This window comes from Centruroides sculpturatus, unplaced genomic scaffold (genome assembly GCF_000671375.1).
Source record: "Centruroides sculpturatus isolate CEXI.00-Female unplaced genomic scaffold, Cexi_2.0 scaffold563, whole genome shotgun sequence".
NCBI classification, from domain to species: domain Eukaryota; kingdom Metazoa; phylum Arthropoda; class Arachnida; order Scorpiones; family Buthidae; genus Centruroides; species Centruroides sculpturatus.
Window position 1 is genome coordinate 377593 of NW_019384723.1, and position 23035 is coordinate 400627.

The following is a 23035-nucleotide window of genomic DNA, read 5'->3' on the forward strand; positions in this document are numbered from 1 at the left end:
AGCTTTACTATTAGACCACTACAGACTGTATATAAATGTAATAATAAAAATTCAGCAAAGTAAAATTGTATACAAGAATAATATCAATTATTAGTAGACTTTTAGTAAAAAATAAAAATAAGCATGGTAAAATGTCATACAGAGCCAACCCCAAATTAGTTTCATTTATGGAATGTGATAGCCATAATGGTCTTTTTAAAAGCACTTTAGAAAGGCTCTCTAAGTGTGTATAAAAATATATTCATTGCAGAGTTTGCAGGCGTGCAAACTCTGCAATGATTCTTGATGAATCACACATCTCAGATGTAGTTTCAGGAAAGATTGCCTATGAAATATTTACTCAGGTTTCTCACCTAGATTTGACCCCAGATCACCACCGAATGGCAGGCTGATGGCTTTTACAGTTCAGACATTTGGCCATTAGTGTAATGTCGTGTAGACGTAGTAAATACTTCTAAATATTGCTTATTTCTCTGAAAAATTACTATTTATTACATAAAAGATAAAGGATTTCCATGGATTACCCATCAAGTACGCATCGAAATGGAGGTTGAGTAAACCTCAGACCCACTTGAACTGCGCTGCCCGCAAGTGGCTGAGCTGATAAACCCACAAAATACTGGTAGATAGACTGTCTTGGGTTTGTACCTCGACAACGGACTTCTATGTGGAGTTTTCCGGACTTTCTTCGAGTATCGAACTCCTAAATAAGGATCAGTTTCCTATAGAAAGTCTTCCCGGGAGGCACCCCCTTGGCAGAACGCCCACGTGTTGCGTTGCCGTATACAAACAAACACCGTACTGAATTATACTCTAAAGATTATTGTATTTATTATAAAATTAACCGCTCTTCATTAGAATTTATAAAAGCAATAAAATTAATATAAACCGCGTCATACAGAGTTGTCTTGTATTTCCTAAAGTTATACAGAGACTCGAACACGGACCCAAATGGCGGGAAGCCGACAGTTTATCATATCGCCATCTTATGGAATGAATTACGTTTAAATAATATAAATTTATTAAATTCACGATTAATCGAGAAAATCTCGTATAATTAATAATTTTCAAAATAAAAAATGAATTTTTAACATTTATATATTTGAAAGAGCGATAGTTATCTTCATTTAAAATTTAAAAAAAATATTGCAGTGTTTGAGAGTGTCGTCTGGTGTCGTCATACCGCCATATTTGATTAATGATAAAATATAAAATTAATAATAAAAAATTAAATAATTTCGTTTCATCTAATCGTAGATTATTATTATTAATAATAAATTTTGAAAATTAAAATTAATTCAATATATAATTTACAAAAATATACATATTTGAAAATTGCGAATTACCATCAATTAGAGTGATGGAGAGAAAGAAAAATGGCGGCGGGTTTTAGTTCGGTTTTAAAACTTTCCGACTTGAATGATTTTATCACTCCTTCTCAGGTGACTCTTCTTTATTTCTATTTACTTATTTTTATGATTTTTTTAAAATAAGGCGCAGCGGATACGAGCCGAAAACGAATTATAATTTCTTACTCTATGAATTCGCGGTTGTGTGGTTAAACACTACAAGGTACGCGTTAATTTTTCGTCTCATTCATAGACATCGATATATTTTCTTAAAAAAGAAAAGTGTAATTATTTAAAGACGCTATTTAATATGTACCTGAAATAATGTTGCTTTTATGAATGTAAATAAAAGGTAAGGCCTGGAAAAATTAATGCACTTATATATTTATTTATTTATTGTATGAATGAGAGGGCGCTATTTTTTTAAGCATGTGCTTGTTACCGCTTCGACGTCACACATGTCCACCATTTTTACATTGTTGGAAGTGAATGACTGTATTAGAAGTCCGTACCAATGGCCATATATTCAAAGAATACTCTCTATCATCCAGCAGGAAGGTCTGTCGGTCTCGCACATCTATTGAGAGTGGTACATATCTTCGAGTGCTGTCCAAATCCAGTCTCAACTCGGCTAATTTTCCAACTTTCACTTTGAAACCATTTTTACATTGTTGGAAGTGAATGACTGTATTAGAAGTCCGTACCAATGGCCATATATTCAAAGAATACTCTCTATCATCCAGCAGGAAGGACTGTCGGTCTCGCACATCTATTGAGAGTGGTACATATCTTCGAGTGCTGTCCAAATCCAGTCTCAACTCGGCTAATTTTCCAACTTTCACTTTGAACCCACCTGCAGCTACGCGCTCCAGGTTCTACAAGACAGTTGCCAGCAAGTGGCCGGGCTGGACACTTATCGGGGCAAATGCATCGAAAACCTGCATCCGGGGTGGTAATCCCTTCGCGTCACATCCAGGAAACCTGGATATTTGATCATTTTAGCATCTTTGGCACTGAAGCCCTCGATATCCAGAGAGCTATTCACCTAGGCCACATGCTTCACTGCTTGACAGCCTTAATGTCCAATAGAAGGTCGGCTCTACAAGCGGTGGCTAATGTCAGTTTTGCATCGCCCACAATCGTCATTGACCTGGTGGAATATATCAGTTCAATATACTGCACCCATCATCACGTACACTCCGGGACATGCAGGTATTTCCATAAACGAGGCCACAGACAAAGCTGCACGTCAAAACACGTGGCAGACGCTACTGCTGTCTGACCTCTCGTCTTATGCGGAGCTCGACGATACAAATGTTAATCGACACTTGGTCACACAACCTCTACTACAAATAGTGAGATCATCTTTGCCTCTTCATTATGTGGGTTTACAATCACACTTTGACCCTATGAGCAGAGACACTGCTGGCCCGTTTGAGGACTGAGACAGCCCTGTTGAATAGTTTCCTATACTCTCATCACCTTTGTGATTTGTCGGACTGCCCCCTCTGTGGCGCATCAGAAATGACAATCCACTTTCACTCTAAATTTCACTGTAATACAATCCCTTACGCCAATATATTGGCTGAAAGTCAACAACTCTCCTCAACAGCATATGGCAGTGTTAGAACACTATATGTGTTGCAGTACCCACATCTCATAACCACTAGGCAGTGCTCGTCAGAGAAGAGAGCCTATGTGGCTGTAGTCTCCATATGAACCTAAGCACAGAAAGAAAGAAAGAAAAACTGTATTAAAAATGGCAGTCTAATTGCCTAGTTAATCCTAAATTCACTTGATTAATTAGAATTGTTATAGCTTGAAACTGGTCTAGAAAATTTGTTATTATTATTATTTGTTACAATGGAGAATTGTAAAATGGCTTTAATGTAGCTGGATGAGCAAGCCAATGACATAATCTGTTTTAAATGAAATGGGCTATGTCATTGGCTCGCTAGGCTATTAAAGCCACATCACCAGACAAAATGCTCAATGTCTGTAAAGATTGTTTGATATATTATGTTAATTATTTGATAGTTATGTTAATAACTTAAATACATGTTTATACATGTATTTAAGTTTAAATATAGAACATTTTTAATTTTTAAGTTTAAATAGAACAATTTTTAATTTAAAAGCATTGTAGAATGCTTTTAAATTAAAAATTTATTTGATAAGTCCAAAAAAGGATTCAGATATAAATAAATAAAAAAGATGGATTTAGTTGAACATATATAAGCAACTTCTTACAAGCTTAGGGTTTTGAATACCATCTTCAAGTTGGAACAAGAATTTAAAGAAAACTGTGATCATCAATGTTATGGTCCAAACTTGGATATAGAGCTATTTGGATATTTGGGAGTCGTGGCAACCATTTTTGAATGAGAACAATTGTCTTGTCTTTTCAACATTAAAACAAAGTGAACAGTAACCTGTATTAAGATTGAGGGACATGTTTTATGATTCTGGCAGTACAACATTCGTTGCACTCTGTGAGGAATGTGTGCATGGTGCCTTATGGCAACGGTAATTTGTCTGCATTTGTTAAAGTACAGGGTTGTCCAAAATGAAAACAACCATTTTAAATTACTGTAATTATGTTAATTATTAACCAAGCAATATGTGATGCAAGCCAGTTGATAGAATAACTCGGAATTTCATCTCCATCTGCATTCAAACACATCTACTGCCTCCGGGAAGCAATGTAAACAAAAATGGTGATGCTGCAACAGAGAAGGAGTTCTGTGTTCTCGGTTTGCAAAGTCAAAATCGCACATTATTGTGCAACATGAGTAATCTTCAAGAGCTGTAGAATTTTGGCTACCTTGGGAGGACAGACAGCAGATATGCCATAGCAAGCGTAAGAAGAATTTGAGTATTGGTCACATGTGCCATGTGATACGTGATGCACACATTGAAAAATTGTTATGGTCAAATTAGGCAACCTTGGACAGTTTTCCAATATTTTAATGAACATTACAACATTCTTGGGTAATAATTAACATACTGTAATTACAATTATTTAAAATGGTAGTGTTTGTTTTGGAAGACCTTGTAGTTTGTGTTTGCACTAGTTCTACTGGTTAATAAATTATTTATTAGGTTAAGTTAATTATAAAGGAAATAATTATACAACAATTTTTTAATTTTAGGAATGCATAAAGCCTATAAAAGTAGAAAAAAAAGAAGGTAAAACAGGTTCTATCAAAATTGGAAATGATGGAGACTATTTCAGTGTTTCAGAGGTCAGTACTCATTCATGATACTTCTGTAATTGATAAGTAATGTTTTTAGATGGCTACATTATGAAAATTGATTTTTAATCACCAAACCAGGATGTACTCTTCACACACAAACTTTGTTTGTGTGTGAAGAGTACACTTGATAATGGTGATGACAAGTTTCAAATGTCATATGTTGAGTCTATGGTAGATAAATGGTCAAGGTTTTCTCTTTATGTGTAACAGTGTGGCAATGCCACCAAAAACTGAGTGGATAAAACCACCGAATTCTAGTAGTCAGTTGCAGATTTGTACTTCACCAACACATTGGCCATGTGGAGTTTAATGGGTTTTGTTCATGTATCTAATAAGTAAATAGGGAACACTTTACCATGGAAAGTTCTTCCGGGAGGTGTCCTATCTTGGTAGATCACTCATGTGTTGCATTGCCATTTATAATAGTTTAGAACAGAGGAAATCAAATGCGGTTCCTTGGCTTAGAGCAGCGGTTTCGAACTTTTTAGAGATTATGCCCTTTTTTTTCTTTTTTGTAAAAAATGGAGGCATCTCTCCTATCTCTATAAATCCTCATGATTCACTAGAAGAGTTTAACACCTCCTAAACAGGCATATTCCACAGTCTGAAAGCCATTGACTTAGAGGAAACATTGATGTAGATTGTGGTTTAAACCTGATTCAAATCTTTATAGAATATCATGAGTCTGGGATGAAGAGCATCTGCTTAAACTTTTCCAAGAAGGCAAAGGGATATATTTCCACTATTCTTAAATTTATATTACCCCTGGACTCTTATGGCATAATGCTGGGGTCAGACGAGTACAGTGAGCCCCTACAGCTAAGGGCACATTGTATACTCCACATCAGTATACCTAAAATTACAGATTGAAGTATTCCTAAAGAAGGCATGACTCTGGATCAATTAGTAAATTTGTTCCAACCCCACTCAAGTTCAAATAATTGCCAATTAAGCCAGAATGACAACAGCTCATATAAGATAATTTACCCTACTACTAAGTAGTCCATAATCTGCATAATTGTACCTGCTATATGAGGTCTGACACAATATAAGTTTTATATAAATGATTTGAAGTTAAAGGAAATTAAATAAACTGTTGGATGATATAAGAAATTTAATTATTGGCATAATAATAATAATGAAATTTGTGATTTTAGGATGGAAAAACATCTCGATTAGAAAAAGCAAAAATTTCTCTAACAGACTGTTTGGCATGCAGCGGATGCATAACATCTGCCGAGAGCATCTTAATCACTCAACAGAGCCAAGATGAAATATATCGAGTGCTGGCAGAAAATTCTCAATCTAAGGTATGATTATTTAGCATAAAAATTGTAATTTTTATTGTAAAATGTAAAATGATTATAGATATTGAGATAAAAATCTTGAAAACTCTAAACTTAAACTTTATTCTATTTTGTTTATATTAACAGAGTTGGCTTTCTAATTTATGGGTGATACATGTCTGCCACTATAGTATCTGTATATAGCACTATAATGCTACATTATATAACAAATTCGATATAGCATTGAACAAATGAAGCCCAGTACACTGCTTATATTTTATAGCATGCTATAAGCTAAGTAAGTAAAGTGATAGCACACAATTCTGGACTAGGATATATTTACAGCCTATGTTGTATCCAGTGAATATGCTAACACGCTTTCCTTTTATCTTCTACTTGTATTGTTATAGTTCTGTTGAAAACCAACACTAAGCTGCTCCACATATTTTAAGTGCCATTTGTTCCTTTAAGATTAATCAAGTTATACAAGTTATAGAGGTGATTGGCATCTAGAGAGTTCATTTCTGTGCATTTCTATGGAACAAATACTGGAATTATAAGAATGGTCATCTTGGAGAGATGGAAACTATATCATAAAAGCTCTAATAAAATCCATAAACAGAAACAAATTCCATAAATTTATTCAAATAAAACAATTGGCAGAGCCAATTGATAGTATGAGACATCCTTTGTTGACATTTTTCCTAATAAATCCTCCTTCAAAGAACTTTGAATATTTTATCATTAAAACAAAAATGTTTGAGGATACAAAAGCTTGTAAATTGCAAAGGCACAACACTATAAGTTTTTATTCCTGTTATTAATTTTGCATATGATGGGGTGGCAACAGATGGGACAAAAAATGATACATCTGATACAGCGAATCAGACACACACAGTTCATAACATACATTTATATAATCTTATAAATTAAAATATTTACATTTACATACATGTTTTCATAGGAAAAAATATATAATATGTTCAGAAAAATCAATTAAAAGAACATTTTTTATATTTTCAATGCAAATTATAATTATTTTTTTGCTAGGATAATCAAAAAACAGTGGTTGTTTCTGTGTCGCCCCAAGCCAGAGCTTCTCTTGCAGCGAAATATAATCTCTCGGTGATGGAGACTGCCCAGAAATTAACTGCATTTTTTAAGAAATTAGGTATGTAAATAAATGTATGTTGTTGATTGAATTTGTTTCTATTTCCAGTTTAGTAAAAGTTTTCTTTGTAGAAATGCAATATACAATTTTTCTGAATTGAAGTGTAATTAATGAGCTGCATATATTATATGTAAAATAAGAATGTTTTAGAAAAGTCATAAGATGGAACTTTAAAACTAATAAAAGTATTTTATTAGTTTTTAAAAAGTTATTAATGCAAATTAAATCCCGTATCTGGGTGTATGAACTGGTTGAGTGCAGAAATACAGCAGACACTAGTACAGTAATGGGACAGGTATGTCATAATAAAACAAAGAATTAGTTCATTCTAATCTGTCAGATTGTTCTTGGGCTATATTAAAGTTAATTAAATTAATTAATTAATTGAAATTTGTTCTAAAGCTAGGCTGCCATGTAGCCAATTTGTATAAAGATTAATAGTTAGAAATTAATTTTGGAATAATTAAGCAATTTAGATAAGACCAGCACCTATCTTAAGATCAAGTTTTGAAAATTAGTTGATTATATTAGCCTTAAATAAAGTCCAAATATAATCGATCAGTTTTGACTTATATTACTTGATATTTACGTAGAATTTTTGTATTGTTAAATCATATTTGTTAAGTTTTATTAAATCTAATTCTTAATTAATGAATAACCTTATTAAATACCTTTTAAACTTTTGTAAAAGTCAGTTTTATTTCCGTCAGGTATTCATTATGTTTTTGACACAACATTTTCTCGATGCTTCAGTCTTTTGGAGAACCAAAAAGAATTTGTACACAGGTATCTGGCTAAAGACACGCAAAACGATTCATTACCAATGCTAACATCTGCCTGTCCAGGTATTAAATTATATATTATTTATTCTTAAATGAAATTTAGAACTGTTATGACTTTACATTATTCTTGTAAGGATGGATATGTTATGCTGAGAAGACTCATGGTGACTATATTTTACCTTACATTAGCACCACCAAATCACCGCAGCAAATTATGGGTTCAATAGTTAAAGATTATTTGGGAAGCAAAATTAATAGAAAACCAAATGAAGTAAGTGATAAATTATGAATTATAGAGAAAGAGATTTAAAAAATTTACATATTTATTATTACTGTAAAGGAATTAAGGGGCATAACATGATATATGCAGTGCATAAAAGTTAAATTAATGTTGCCATTAAAGAACAGAGTATTATGAATTAATTAATCATCATCCATGCCGAGCAGCCTTTTGTAGAAGTAAGCCAGGCAATGCTTATTTGTAAAGAACATAATTAACACTTGTAGTATGTAAGAACCAACTCTTTCATTAGCAAAGGAAGAGCTGGCATTCTACAATCCTTGTCTGTTATGTACCAAAGTGTATGAACATCACATTTAGAATCAAATTAAATATATCACTTGCTGAATTTTATCATGTTTTATGATTCAGGTATGTGCCACTTAACAGCTGAGATATGTTCAAAAAATACATCATTAAGCAAACTTCATAGAATGTACTTTGACAAGCCTTGTATGGTATGATCTGCTACTCATATAGGCTGTACACAGGGTGCATAGTAAAGTCCTTGTATGCTAACATAAATGACATATGACACACAGTAACGAATGCAACGCAAAGACATAAGTAAAGAGAAATACACATTTTATTGTTTGTGCTTCACAGTTTATCCTTTCTATTCATTCTTAGACATGGTGTGCCATTTTATACTAAGTTCGTCATATTCTATGACTTTGCAATTTACTTTTTCTCATGTTCTCATGTCATGCATTGTTTTTGAGATAGGAATGTTAATTTCTGAATTTTACTATTGGGGATGCCACAAATAGTCTCATCTCATATTGCATATGTGAGATCCGAAAGGCCCCTGGGTCTAAATTAATATTTTATTATTTATGTTAAAANACAAACTTGCCCAATATTTATGTACTGAAGGTACTGTTGAATAGCAAGATATATATTGAGACCTTCATTAAATTTTTATAATGTAAAAATATCCCCTGTTCTACATTAATTGCTCAATATTACCTTATATAAATTGTAAACCTTAACCCTGAATACTGTGTATATATATATATATATATATTCCACGCCATTTAGTTTATATGGATTTCTGTGCTATTATTGGATCATGTAACCGTATTTTGTTTTATTTAGTATGTTGAGACATTGCAAGCGCCCATGGAACACATGGTCACTTCCTTCCTCTCTTTTATCTATCTAACTTCCTCTTGCTGCTTATCACCTTACCTTCGAACCTTCTTTTCGTTTCCTATCTAAACGAGCTTAGTCAATTAGCTAAACGACTGACAGCTCTCTCACCCTCTTTTACAAATGTAAAAATATCTTTAAAAAATTATTTTGTATATATAAAAGTAATGATTTAGAAATATAATTTATTTTAAAAGTATATGATAAATGATGTACTTATTATGTTGTTCATATATTTCTTGTTTTAAACATGATTCAGTGTTTTTCAATACTTCATGTCTATCTTTGACAATTCCTGTAATCTTATATGAAGGTTATCACAAAATCTGTATCTTTTTCATAGGAACTTTTATCGGTTCCTTTGATATATTGCCAAATTTTTCTGTATAGTTGACATTAATTAATGTGGTCTAGTGTCCAATAATAATATTGAAATCATATCAAATTAGAAAATTAATAAAACCAATAATTTAGTTATTCTAATTTACAAACTTACTAAATATCAGGCAGACAAAAAAATATATATATACAGTAGAGCGTCGATTTTCCGAATCAATTGGGGACTGGGGTTGTCCGGATAACTGATATTTTGGATAACTGATTTACGTACGATAAAATAGTTTAATGTATTCGATGTCAAAATTTTTCTCCATTGCGTGTCGCTTCGCGTTGAATTTTCGTCGATGTTAAGTCTAGCAAAGACTATTGTATCGTTAAAAATTATTTTTTTATTTTGTACAAACAAAATAAATATATTGAAAAATATAAAAACAATAAAAAATTATACTTCAGATGTTAATTTAGTATCAAAAACGTAAAATGTTTGAGTAGCCCAAGACATAGCCAAAGATTGAAGCGCCACATCACTGGCGAAAATTTAAATTTGCCAACTGGAATTCTTTCGGATGATTGACTTTCGGAAAATCGACGCTCTACTGTATTTATTGTTTGGTCATTACAATGTAGTCATCCAGCAGGGAGCTATTCAATGATTACCAAAATCTAAATAGATTTAGATCATGTCCATTTTATAAGAATATCTAACTTTTTTAAGAAAAAAGGACTGATTTGTTACCACCAGATTTGTTTAAAATGTTATATCAAAAAATGCTAACTAATTCTAGTGAGCATAATTGGGTTGGCCAAGTTTCTTATATTTTGGATATGGATTTTCTACAGAGTTGTTTGAGTTTGATGAAAATATGAGCTCCCAATTAATCCAGACCTCATGGATTTCAACATTATATAGCCATTTGGTTGCTGTAATTGAGTGATTTATGGCAACTTTAGGAATGCTTTCTTTTTAGTATAATTTTCCTTTGAATTATCCTTTTAGTATAATTATCCTTTAGTATAATTATCCTTAGTATAATTATCCTTTTGATCAGTGTTTTTCATGATCATTCTATGATTGTTTTAGTTATAATTATACTTTTGGTTATTTAATTTGTTTCAGGAAGTTTAAATAATACTTTTTTAAATTGTATGAGGGTGAATCAAAAAGTAAGTTGCATACCAAGTTGCAGTTTGTACCAAAAATAAATGTGAAACGTACAAGTCAAAAATTTTTATTTGTGTGCATGTACTGTACAATCTAAGCACTGCTTTTCAACATAATCACCAAGGACAATAGGGTATTACAGTGATATTGAAGTTGTGTATTATATTTTAGATTATCTGCAGGTCATTAACTATTTATTTCTTAATTTACCATTTAAAGTTAACTGTATGAAATTTTTTAAAGATTAAATAGGGATTTTATTGTAATAAGACTATGATCTATCTAATAGTAATTTTAAGACATTTTGTATAATATTCAAAACTTTGCAAATAGTCTTATTTTTCTCTCTAGTAATGTATGAGAGATTTTTGTACTAACACTGCTAAAACTATTAAGTGTCACAAATTTTATTTCTCCCATGTAATATGATATTAATCCTTATACAATAAAGTTTATTGACTGATTATTATTATTTTTGCTAGTATTAAGTTTTAAATAGGAAAATTTAAAAGACATTTGTAATATATTGTATAATATTTAAATTTATATTCCATACTTTATAATTTCACAAAAAGTTCTTTTATCTGAGATAATTTTTCCTCATTTTTCTCATCACATCTGGATTCTTCCTCCTTGTTATTACATTTATACAAATGAAGTAGACAAGATACAAATATTTACTATAATATTGAAAATTTCCTGAATATATTCTGAAGGTGCTGTGGGGTGGCAAAATAGTTGTTTATATCAAGGGTTATATTCTAAATAGCCTGTTAAGGAAATTTATAGTGTAAAAATGAAAAGTAACAACTTTTTGTATATATAAATTTTTTTATTCTTTCAAATATTTCTCTTTTTCTTCTAATTCAAGCATCATTTACTCAATATTTTTCATGACATGATGCCTGTCTTTTTTTGCTAAGATCTTGTAGTCTTTTACAGGAGTAGTCAATTCTATCTTTTTCTCCTGTTTTGTTTAGAAGTTTGGATGCTTCAGTAAAAGTTTTTAGTGCAACATCCAACATGTCCTCACTTTCTTTGTATGTTTTTTTGTTTTTCTTACAGGTGCTTTCAGGCTGGACCAAACTAATGTTAAATCACTACTCACTGCTAATTCCGAACTGCTGACCAATTGCAGTCTATATTGTTTTCTTCAGTGTAGTATCTTTAAAGTCTGTACATTTTTTATCATACAGACACGGATGTCTTTGTACAGTTTCTATAAAGTACTCGTTATCGAACATAGCACACTATCTGCTTATACTGACCCCCATAGTTTGAATTCCCATGTGATCTTTATGACGACATTGCTAAACGGCCTTCCTATTGGTCTAATTTTTACCATTTTGCTTTCCACAAAAGCAAAATAAAATTTTCAACTTCATATTTGACGGCAAAAGTGACGTCATTTTTCCATTCTGTCATTCATTTCCGCATGTGAGTACCAGGCTTAAATTAAAGATGGATGATGATGACAATCCTCTTAGCATCCTATTTCTATTTGTGAAAAATTGAACATCTAAATTGTACTTGACCACAAAATTTAGACCTTCAGTTTTTAGGTCATGCATGTGCAGTACCAAAAGCATTTAAACTGCTTAGTGAAATTACTCATGGATATTCAGCTTAAGAGTTCCTCTTTAATTAATCTCTATATGAGGGCTCATCCAGACCTTTAGTGAAGAATGGAACCTGACATGTCTGCATTTAATAAATGATGGAACTTTCTACAGTTTAAATCTGAACTAAAGTCTGGGTCTTCCAGAGTAGCAGGATGATGCTATAATTGCTTTGGCCAACCATAATCTGTTTTATTGTATTTTTCTTCTTCTCATATCCAATTGTATTGTTACCTACTAGTTAATGTAATGTATATATATTATTTTTTTTTTATTCATTTATAATTTAGTTTTTATATTTTACAGGCATTCAATAATCTTAAAGAAATGGGCTTTTCGGAAGAAGAAATATTAGACGCTCTCAGAATACACAGTAATAATCAAGAAGCTGCGGTAAAATATTTCTTATATGGCAATTCTATGAGTTAAATTTATTTAATTCCAATTAAATTCAAAGGTTATTGTTTTAGTTATAGTTAAATTAATCCAAAAGTAGAAATAATATTAATTAAAGGACACTATTTAAACATGAAATCACAATAGGGATATTCATAATGGGAGCTTTTCGTGCTTTTAAAAAATCTGAGAATTGGGGGATCTAAAACTTTTTGGTACTGTCAACTATAAACATTCAATTATCATTTTATCTTCATTGGGCATTTTATTGATTGACATTATCTTCTGTTGGTGAATTTTGATAATTGGCAAATGTTGCTTTTGCCATAGAACCCATAGTAATGAAGTGGAGCTCCAAGAGAAGCAATACTTTTGTGATTTATGACTTTTAAATGAGCTCAAAAGCCAGTGTATTGAGAAAGACTGCAGTCTGTGAATATTCGTAATGTGGTTATTTAATTAATGCATGATTTGTGTATTCCTAGTTATATTCCTAAAACACGTACATAAGATTTGTGCATAATAGGGAAAATATTTACCACAAATACAGAGCAATTGCCAGTATAACAATTTTTCAGCTTGTAAATTAAAATTAGGAGAATTTTTCTTTATAATCATATGAAAATAAAATCAAATGAAATTTTCTGTAATGTGTGAAAATGAATTAGTTTTGTCAATTTCTTGTAAGGAAATATTTATAAAGTATAGTTATAAAAAGAAGAAATAACATGGCAACATCATTTACAACATGATTCTTTCAATATCTTGAATTAGTAATTACAGTACATTTTACAAATATTTGCCAGTCTGCCATGATATGCATTAGTGAGAATAAGTTTGTTTTAGTATGTGAGGGGGCAGATTATGTGAATTTAACTGGATTCAAAGTGCATTTCAGATAGCCAGTTTATACACTTCCGTACTTCTTCAAATACTTCAATCTCATTTGTGAAATGGAAATTTTTGGTCCAGATTTGTGAAGAGATTTGTAATTCAGTAAGCATTTCTTAGTCATACATTTTCATAAAGCAAGTTATTTTGAACTTTACATGTATTATAAAATTTATTTATCACAATTACTTTTATCTATAAAATTGCATGATTTCAAAATTATATAAATATGATCTCACAAATCATAACTATTGTATTAATATATAGAAAATTCTAACAAAATACACAAAATTTTGTAAAGTTTTACATTTTTTTGTGCTCCTTGAATATCAAATGGTGAAGAAACTGAGAGGGTTAAAATTTGACCAATACTATCCACTATACTTGCCTAAAATTGTAGTCTGGTGTGGATTTGCAGTCTCATTCATCCTTGAACTATTCTTTTCTGAAGTAGTAGTCCCTGTGAGCCTGTAACATGCTCTCTGATGATCGAAGATACCAAGAGATGCTCAAAACTTTTGTCAAACCAAACTGCATTAGTGACAATGTCTTGAGACAACCACTCTCATGCAAGATGGAGCATCTCCACATATTGGATGCTTCATACAGTGTTTTCTACCATATTTCACCAATAACAGAGTGATTAGTCACCACCTGACCATCAAGTTGTTTGATCTTAATCTACACAATTGTGTGGAACACTTAAAAAGTGTGGTCTGTTGAGGACACACTGCATATTTTGTAGTCTTGAAAGATCATATCATACTGCATGCAAAAATCATCACCAAGAATCGATTATAGTTATGCACCAAACATTGCTTTCAGAATGGGGACCACTTTGAACAGTATTTCCTGCACTGCTAAGGTCTGCATAGCATGTCTTCTACAAATGTTTGCTGCTTGCTGTGCCAAAAATGCCATGTTGGCAACTTTACATACTAATTTCTCTTATCGAAATATCTTTCTAGACAGCATTAAATAGGGTACTTTAATTACAATTACATAGTATCTAGGATGAGTTTGCAACATTTATTTAATTAATTTATATGGATCAGAAATATAAACAAATACATAAAGTAAAGTAATAAATTATTTAATACTTTAAAAGAAGAATTTGTTCTTTATATACACAATACACTATTAATTATATTTTTGTATATTTAAATGTAGTGCGAATGGTTGCTCAACGATCGTAAATCCGACAATGAAGATCTGGACATTGGGTTAGATCCCGAAGGATCGATATATAAAGCCATCATGGCTAATGCTATTGTTCAGCTGGGATTAAACAGCCTTAAAACTTTATTTGGTAATTTTATTCAATTTTTAAGACTAAACGATTTGTTGGATCTACATTGGACAAGATTATGGCTGTTTAATAATCCTGAAACCAAATTTTACCTACCTCTAATCAAATTGCTTTGTTTCGGATTATTAAATAGACTTAACCTAGCCCAATAAAAATCCAGCAGATGTGAACAATTGTTCATCATTGACAAATTCTTTTTTAAATTTATAATCAAAACACCAATAATTATCTTTCTTACATTTTAAATTTATATAAACTACAGTTCAAAGAGTATTTTTCAAATATATTTTAGAATAATAATTAAAAATATATATATATATAATTTTGTTAATATCAACCAAATTTTCCATTATTCTTAATGAATAAAGATTATTTTCAAATTAACTTAGTTTCATAACATAAATTTAATCTTGTAAATGTTCAGATAAATGATTGGAAGAATAAATTTCAAAGTTATGAAGCTATAATTTTGTAATTTTAATTAAAGCTAATTATTATCTTAATTTTTTTAGCACTGCTGCAGATGCTGGAGAATTTCAACAGCGCGGGTCGTTGGTTGAACGATTCCGACATTGCACCACTCCTCAGTCAGATTTTTCGCATATATCACGCAGAGAAGCATTCCCTTCAGATGATGAGGCCATTTTCTCATTGACGATAAGCTTTTTATTAAGAAAAAGAAATTTCCACATGTTGCTTTTTTGCGCAAAACACACACAAAAATTTTCTGCGTGGCATAAAATTTAAATATTATTTCATCGTGTTAATTTTATTTTATGTTTTTTGTTTATAAAATTATCTTGTACATAAACTTCTGTATTATATGAGAGTGGAAGCTTCATTATTTGCAGAGAATTTAATTATTTCTGAGTTCTCAAATGCCACTCGGAAAGAGCAGTCGTTTATTTGTAAGTTATACTTTCTGTTGATGTTAAATAAAAAACAGATTCTTTAGGAATATTGGTTGTGTTGATTAGTATGATAGTGGGTACGTTCCGTTATGTATTAGACAACACGTCGGTGAACCATGATGTACTAAAATGTGTCCTGATATTCACTAATCTGCATGTAGGATCATTGCACATTGCATTCATCGGACTGTGGGTAGGGCAAACAAGGATGAAGCAACATATTTTTTATGGATGGGCCATCTCACATGTCAGTCTCTGGTCTATTACCATCCAGTCAGCTCATTGTAGATCTAACAAATCCATAATAAATATGAGAAAAGGGTTCTCTCAGTGCCCACATTAAAAAAAAACCAATAAAAATAAGAATCACCTTAAAGTGTGACAAGAAGGCATTTGGGTTCGAATGGTACAGTCATTTCCTATTCGCAAGCAGCCAGAAAAATGGGTGAAGTGGCCAACTCCACACCAATGCTGACTTTATTCTGGAGAGGTCACTCTTCAGGCACCCATTGCAAAGGAGTTGAACAGATCTTACCCCTGTATAGACCATAACATGCAGAAACCAGTTGCCATAGATTTGATCACAGCTTTACTATTAGACCACTACAGACTGTATATAAATGTAATAATAAAAATTCAGCAAAGTAAAATTGTATACAAGAATAATATCAATTATTAGTAGACTTTTAGTAAAAAATAAAAATAAGCATGGTAAAATGTCATACAGAGCCAACCCCAAATTAGTTTCATTTATGGAATGTGATAGCCATAATGGTCTTTTTAAAAACACTTTAGAAAGGCTCTCTAAGTGTGTATAAAAATATATTCATTGCAGAGTTTGCAGGCGTGCAAACTCTGCAATGATTCTTGATGAATCACACATCTCAGATGTAGTTTCAGGAAAGATTGCCTATGAAATATTTACTCAGGTTTCTCACCTAGATTTGACCCCAGATCACCACCGAATGGCAGGCTGATGGCTTTTACAGTTCAGACATTTGGCCATTAGTGTAATGTCGTGTAGACGTAGTAAATACTTCTAAATATTGCTTATTTCTCTGAAAAATTACTATTTATTACATAAAAGATAAAGGATTTCCATGGATTACCCATCAAGTACGCATCGAAATGGAGGTTGAGTAAACCTCAGACCCACTTGAACTGTGCTGCCCGCAAGTGGTTGAGCTGATAAACCCACAAAATACTGGTAGATAGACTGTCTTGGGTTTGTACCTCGACAACGGACTTCTATGTGGAGTTTTCCGGACTTTCTTCGAGTATCGAACTCCTAAATAAGGATCAGTTTCCTATAGAAAGTCTTCCCGGGAGGCACCCCCTTGGCAGAACGCCCACGTGTTGCGTTGCCGTATACAAACAAACACCGTACTGAATTATACTCTAAAGATTATTGTATTTATTATAAAATTAACCGCTCTTCATTAGAATTTATAAAAGCAATAAAATTAATATAAACCGCGTCATACAGAGTTGTCTTGTATTTCCTAAAGTTATACAGAGACTCGAACACGGACCCAAATGGCGGGAAGCCGACAGTTTATCATATCGCCATCTTATGGAATGAATTACGTTTAAATAATATAAATTTATTAAATTCACGATTAATCGAGAAAATCTCGTATAATTAATAATTTTCAAAATAAAAAATGAATTTTTAACATTTATATATTTGAAAGAGCGATAGTTATCTTCATTTAAAATTTAAAAAAAATATTGCAGTGTTTGAGAGTGTCGTCTGGTGTCGTCATACCGCCATATTTGATTAATGATAAAATATAAAATTAATAATAAAAAATTAAATAATTTCGTTTCATCTAATCGTAGATTATTATTATTAATAATAAATTTTGAAAATTAAAATTAATTCAATATATAATTTACAAAAATATACATATTTGAAAATTGCGAATTACCATCAATTAGAGTGATGGAGAGAAAGAAAAATGGCGGCGGGTTTTAGTTCGGTTTTAAAACTTTCCGACTTGAATGATTTTATCACTCCTTCTCAGGTGACTCTTCTTTATTTCTATTTACTTATTTTTATGATTTTTTTAAAATAAGGCGCAGCGGATACGAGCCGAAAACGAATTATAATTTCTTACTCTATGAATTCGCGGTTGTGTGGTTAAACACTACAAGGTACGCGTTAATTTTTCGTCTCATTCATAGACATCGATATATTTTCTTAAAAAAGAAAAGTGTAATTATTTAAAGACGCTATTTAATATGTACCTGAAATAATGTTGCTTTTATGAATGTAAATAAAAGGTAAGGCCTGGAAAAATTAATGCACTTATATATTTATTTATTTATTGTATGACTGAGAGGGCGCTATTTTTTTAAGCATGTGCTTGTTACCGCTTCGACGTCACACATGTCCACCATTTTTACATTGTTGGAAGTGAATGACTGTATTAGAAGTCCGTACCAATGGCCATATATTCAAAGAATACTCTCTATCATCCAGCAGGAAGGACTGTCGGTCTCGCACATCTATTGAGAGTGGTACATATCTTCGAGTGCTGTCCAAATCCAGTCTCAACTCGGCTAATTTTCCAACTTTCACTTTGAACCCACCTGCAGCTACGCGCTCCAGGTTCTACAAGACAGTTGCCAGCAAGTGGCCGGGCTGGACACTTATCGGGGCAAATGCATCGAAAACCTGCATCCGGGGTGGTAATCCCTTCGCGTCACATCCAGGAAACCTGGATATTTGATCATTTTAGCATCTTTGGCACTGAAGCCCTCGATATCCAGAGAGCTATTCACCTAGGCCACATGCTTCACTGCTTGACAGCCTTAATGTCCAATAGAAGGTCGGCTCTACAAGCGGTGGCTAATGTCAGTTTTGCATCACCCACAATCATCATTGACCTGGTGGAATATATCAGTTCAATATACTGCACCCATCATCACGTACACTCCGGGACATGCAGGTATTTCCATAAACGAGGCCACAGACAAAGCTGCACGTCAAAACACGTGGCAGACGCTACTGCTGTCTGACCTCTCGTCTTATGCGGAGCTCGACGATACAAATGTTAATCGACACTTGGTCACACAACCTCTACTACAAATAGTGAGATCATCTTTGCCTCTTCATTATGTGGGTTTACAATCACACTTTGACCCTATGAGCAGAGACACTGCTGGCCCGTTTGAGGACTGAGACAGCCCTGTTGAATAGTTTCCTATACTCTCATCACCTTTGTGATTTGTCGGACTGCCCCCTCTGTGGCGCATCAGAAATGACAATCCACTTTCACTCTAAATTTCACTGTAATACAATCCCTTACGCCAATATATTGGCTGAAAGTCAACAACTCTCCTCAACAGCATATGGCAGTGTTAGAACACTATATGTGTTGCAGTACCCACATCTCATAACCACTAGGCAGTGCTCGTCAGAGAAGAGAGCCTATGTGGCTGTAGTCTCCATATGAACCTAAGCACAGAAAGAAAGAAAGAAAAACTGTATTAAAAATGGCAGTCTAATTGCCTAGTTAATCCTAAATTCACTTGATTAATTAGAATTGTTATAGCTTGAAACTGGTCTAGAAAATTTGTTATTATTATTATTTGTTACAATGGAGAATTGTAAAATGGCTTTAATGTAGCTGGATGAGCAAGCCAATGACATAATCTGTTTTAAATGAAATGGGCTATGTCATTGGCTCGCTAGGCTATTAAAGCCACATCACCAGACAAAATGCTCAATGTCTGTAAAGATTGTTTGATATATTATGTTAATTATTTGATAGTTATGTTAATAACTTAAATACATGTTTATACATGTATTTAAGTTTAAATATAGAACATTTTTAATTTTTAAGTTTAAATAGAACAATTTTTAATTTAAAAGCATTGTAGAATGCTTTTAAATTAAAAATTTATTTGATAAGTCCAAAAAAGGATTCAGATATAAATAAATAAAAAAGATGGATTTAGTTGAACATATATAAGCAACTTCTTACAAGCTTAGGGTTTTGAATACCATCTTCAAGTTGGAACAAGAATTTAAAGAAAACTGTGATCATCAATGTTATGGTCCAAACTTGGATATAGAGCTATTTGGATATTTGGGAGTCGTGGCAACCATTTTTGAATGAGAACAATTGTCTTGTCTTTTCAACATTAAAACAAAGTGAACAGTAACCTGTAATAAGATTGAGGGACATGTTTTATGATTCTGGCAGTACAACATTCGTTGCACTCTGTGAGGAATGTGTGCATGGTGCCTTATGGCAACGGTAATTTGTCTGCATTTTTTAAAGTACAGGGTTGTCCAAAATGAAAACAACCATTTTAAATTACTGTAATTATGTTAATTATTAACCAAGCAATATGTGATGCAAGCCAGTTGATAGAATAACTCGGAATTTCATCTCCATCTGCATTCAAACACATCTACTGCCTCCGGGAAGCAATGTAAACAAAAATGGTGATGCTGCAACAGAGAAGGAGTTCTGTGTTCTCGGTTTGCAAAGTCAAAATCGCACATTATTGTGCAACATGAGTAATCTTCAAGAGCTGTAGAATTTTGGCTACCTTGGGAGGACAGACAGCAGATATGCCATAGCAAGCGTAAGAAGAATTTGAGTATTGGTCACATGTGCCATGTGATACGTGATGCACACATTGAAAAATTGTTATGGTCAAATTAGGCAACCTTGGACAGTTTTCCAATATTTTAATGAACATTACAACATTCTTGGGTAATAATTAACATACTGTAATTACAATTATTTAAAATGGTAGTGTTTGTTTTGGAAGACCTTGTAGTTTGTGTTTGCACTAGTTCTACTGGTTAATAAATTATTTATTAGGTTAAGTTAATTATAAAGGAAATAATTATACAACAATTTTTTAATTTTAGGAATGCATAAAGCCTATAAAAGTAGAAAAAAAAGAAGGTAAAACAGGTTCTATCAAAATTGGAAATGATGGAGACTATTTCAGTGTTTCAGAGGTCAGTACTCATTCATGATACTTCTGTAATTGATAAGTAATGTTTTTAGATGGCTACATTATGAAAATTGATTTTTAATCACCAAACCAGGATGTACTCTTCACACACAAACTTTGTTTGTGTGTGAAGAGTACACTTGATAATGGTGATGACAAGTTTCAAATGTCATATGTTGAGTCTATGGTAGATAAATGGTCAAGGTTTTCTCTTTATGTGTAACAGTGTGGCAATGCCACCAAAAACTGAGTGGATAAAACCACCGAATTCTAGTAGTCAGTTGCAGATTTGTACTTCACCAACACATTGGCCATGTGGAGTTTAATGGGTTTTGTTCATGTATCTAATAAGTAAATAGGGAACACTTTACCATGGAAAGTTCTTCCGGGAGGTGTCCTATCTTGGTAGATCACTCATGTGTTGCATTGCCATTTATAATAGTTTAGAACAGAGGAAATCAAATGCGGTTCCTTGGCTTAGAGCAGCGGTTTCGAACTTTTTAGAGATTATGCCCTTTTTTTTCTTTTTTGTAAAAAATGGAGGCATCTCTCCTATCTCTATAAATCCTCATGATTCACTAGAAGAGTTTAACACCTCCTAAACAGGCATATTCCACAGTCTGAAAGCCATTGACTTAGAGGAAACATTGATGTAGATTGTGGTTTAAACCTGATTCAAATCTTTATAGAATATCATGAGTCTGGGATGAAGAGCATCTGCTTAAACTTTTCCAAGAAGGCAAAGGGATATATTTCCACTATTCTTAAATTTATATTACCCCTGGACTCTTATGGCATAATGCTGGGGTCAGACGAGTACAGTGAGCCCCTACAGCTAAGGGCACATTGTATACTCCACATCAGTATACCTAAAATTACAGATTGAAGTATTCCTAAAGAAGGCATGACTCTGGATCAATTAGTAAATTTGTTCCAACCCCACTCAAGTTCAAATAATTGCCAATTAAGCCAGAATGACAACAGCTCATATAAGATAATTTACCCTACTACTAAGTAGTCCATAATCTGCATAATTGTACCTGCTATATGAGGTCTGACACAATATAAGTTTTATATAAATGATTTGAAGTTAAAGGAAATTAAATAAACTGTTGGATGATATAAGAAATTTAATTATTGGCATAATAATAATAATGAAATTTGTGATTTTAGGATGGAAAAACATCTCGATTAGAAAAAGCAAAAATTTCTCTAACAGACTGTTTGGCATGCAGCGGATGCATAACATCTGCCGAGAGCATCTTAATCACTCAACAGAGCCAAGATGAAATATATCGAGTGCTGGCAGAAAATTCTCAATCTAAGGTATGATTATTTAGCATAAAAATTGTAATTTTTATTGTAAAATGTAAAATGATTATAGATATTGAGATAAAAATCTTGAAAACTCTAAACTTAAACTTTATTCTATTTTGTTTATATTAACAGAGTTGGCTTTCTAATTTATGGGTGATACATGTCTGCCACTATAGTATCTGTATATAGCACTATAATGCTACATTATATAACAAATTCGATATAGCATTGAACAAATGAAGCCCAGTACACTGCTTATATTTTATAGCATGCTATAAGCTAAGTAAGTAAAGTGATAGCACACAATTCTGGACTAGGATATATTTACAGCCTATGTTGTATCCAGTGAATATGCTAACACGCTTTCCTTTTATCTTCTACTTGTATTGTTATAGTTCTGTTGAAAACCAACACTAAGCTGCTCCACATATTTTAAGTGCCATTTGTTCCTTTAAGATTAATCAAGTTATACAAGTTATAGAGGTGATTGGCATCTAGAGAGTTCATTTCTGTGCATTTCTATGGAACAAATACTGGAATTATAAGAATGGTCATCTTGGAGAGATGGAAACTATATCATAAAAGCTCTAATAAAATCCATAAACAGAAACAAATTCCATAAATTTATTCAAATAAAACAATTGGCAGAGCCAATTGATAGTATGAGACATCCTTTGTTGACATTTTTCCTAATAAATCCTCCTTCAAAGAACTTTGAATATTTTATCATTAAAACAAAAATGTTTGAGGATACAAAAGCTTGTAAATTGCAAAGGCACAACACTATAAGTTTTTATTCCTGTTATTAATTTTGCATATGATGGGGTGGCA

General features: G+C 32.4%; 3 protein-coding genes across 4 annotated transcripts in view; all 3 read left to right on the forward strand.

Annotated features, from left to right (window-relative positions):
- The first annotated feature begins 1369 nt into the window (after positions 1 to 1369).
- LOC111628072 (cytosolic Fe-S cluster assembly factor narfl-like) overlaps positions 1370 to 23035 on the forward strand; it is a 29210-nt gene continuing 7544 nt past the window's right edge. Inside the window, exons 1-6 of one of the 2 annotated variants that reach the window (XM_023371792.1) lie at positions 1370 to 1442; positions 4502 to 4594; positions 5764 to 5916; positions 6943 to 7063; positions 7774 to 7908; positions 7980 to 8116. In XM_023371792.1, coding sequence (XP_023227560.1) covers positions 1377 to 1442; positions 4502 to 4594; positions 5764 to 5916; positions 6943 to 7063; positions 7774 to 7908; positions 7980 to 8116 — 705 coding nt within the window. In that variant the 5' untranslated portion in view covers positions 1370 to 1376. Of the gene's footprint in view, positions 1443 to 3511; positions 3876 to 4501; positions 4595 to 5763; positions 5917 to 6942; positions 7064 to 7773; positions 7909 to 7979; positions 8117 to 23035 lie in introns of those variants that run through there. The other variant, XM_023371793.1, reaches the window with a different exon arrangement.
- On the forward strand, positions 12674 to 15953 carry LOC111628073 (ubiquitin-associated domain-containing protein 1-like). The gene is made up of 3 exons (XM_023371794.1): positions 12674 to 12790; positions 14855 to 14993; positions 15506 to 15953. The coding sequence occupies exons 1-3, from the start codon at positions 12725 to 12727 to the stop codon at positions 15646 to 15648; spliced, it is 348 nt and encodes a 115-aa protein (XP_023227562.1). The 5' UTR covers positions 12674 to 12724; the 3' UTR covers positions 15649 to 15953.
- LOC111628074 (probable cytosolic Fe-S cluster assembly factor v1g210509) lies at positions 17859 to 22308 on the forward strand. The gene is made up of 3 exons (XM_023371795.1): positions 17859 to 17931; positions 20799 to 20891; positions 22061 to 22308. Exons 1-3 carry the CDS (start codon positions 17866 to 17868, stop codon positions 22217 to 22219), a joined length of 318 nt encoding a protein of 105 aa, XP_023227563.1. The 5' UTR covers positions 17859 to 17865; the 3' UTR covers positions 22220 to 22308.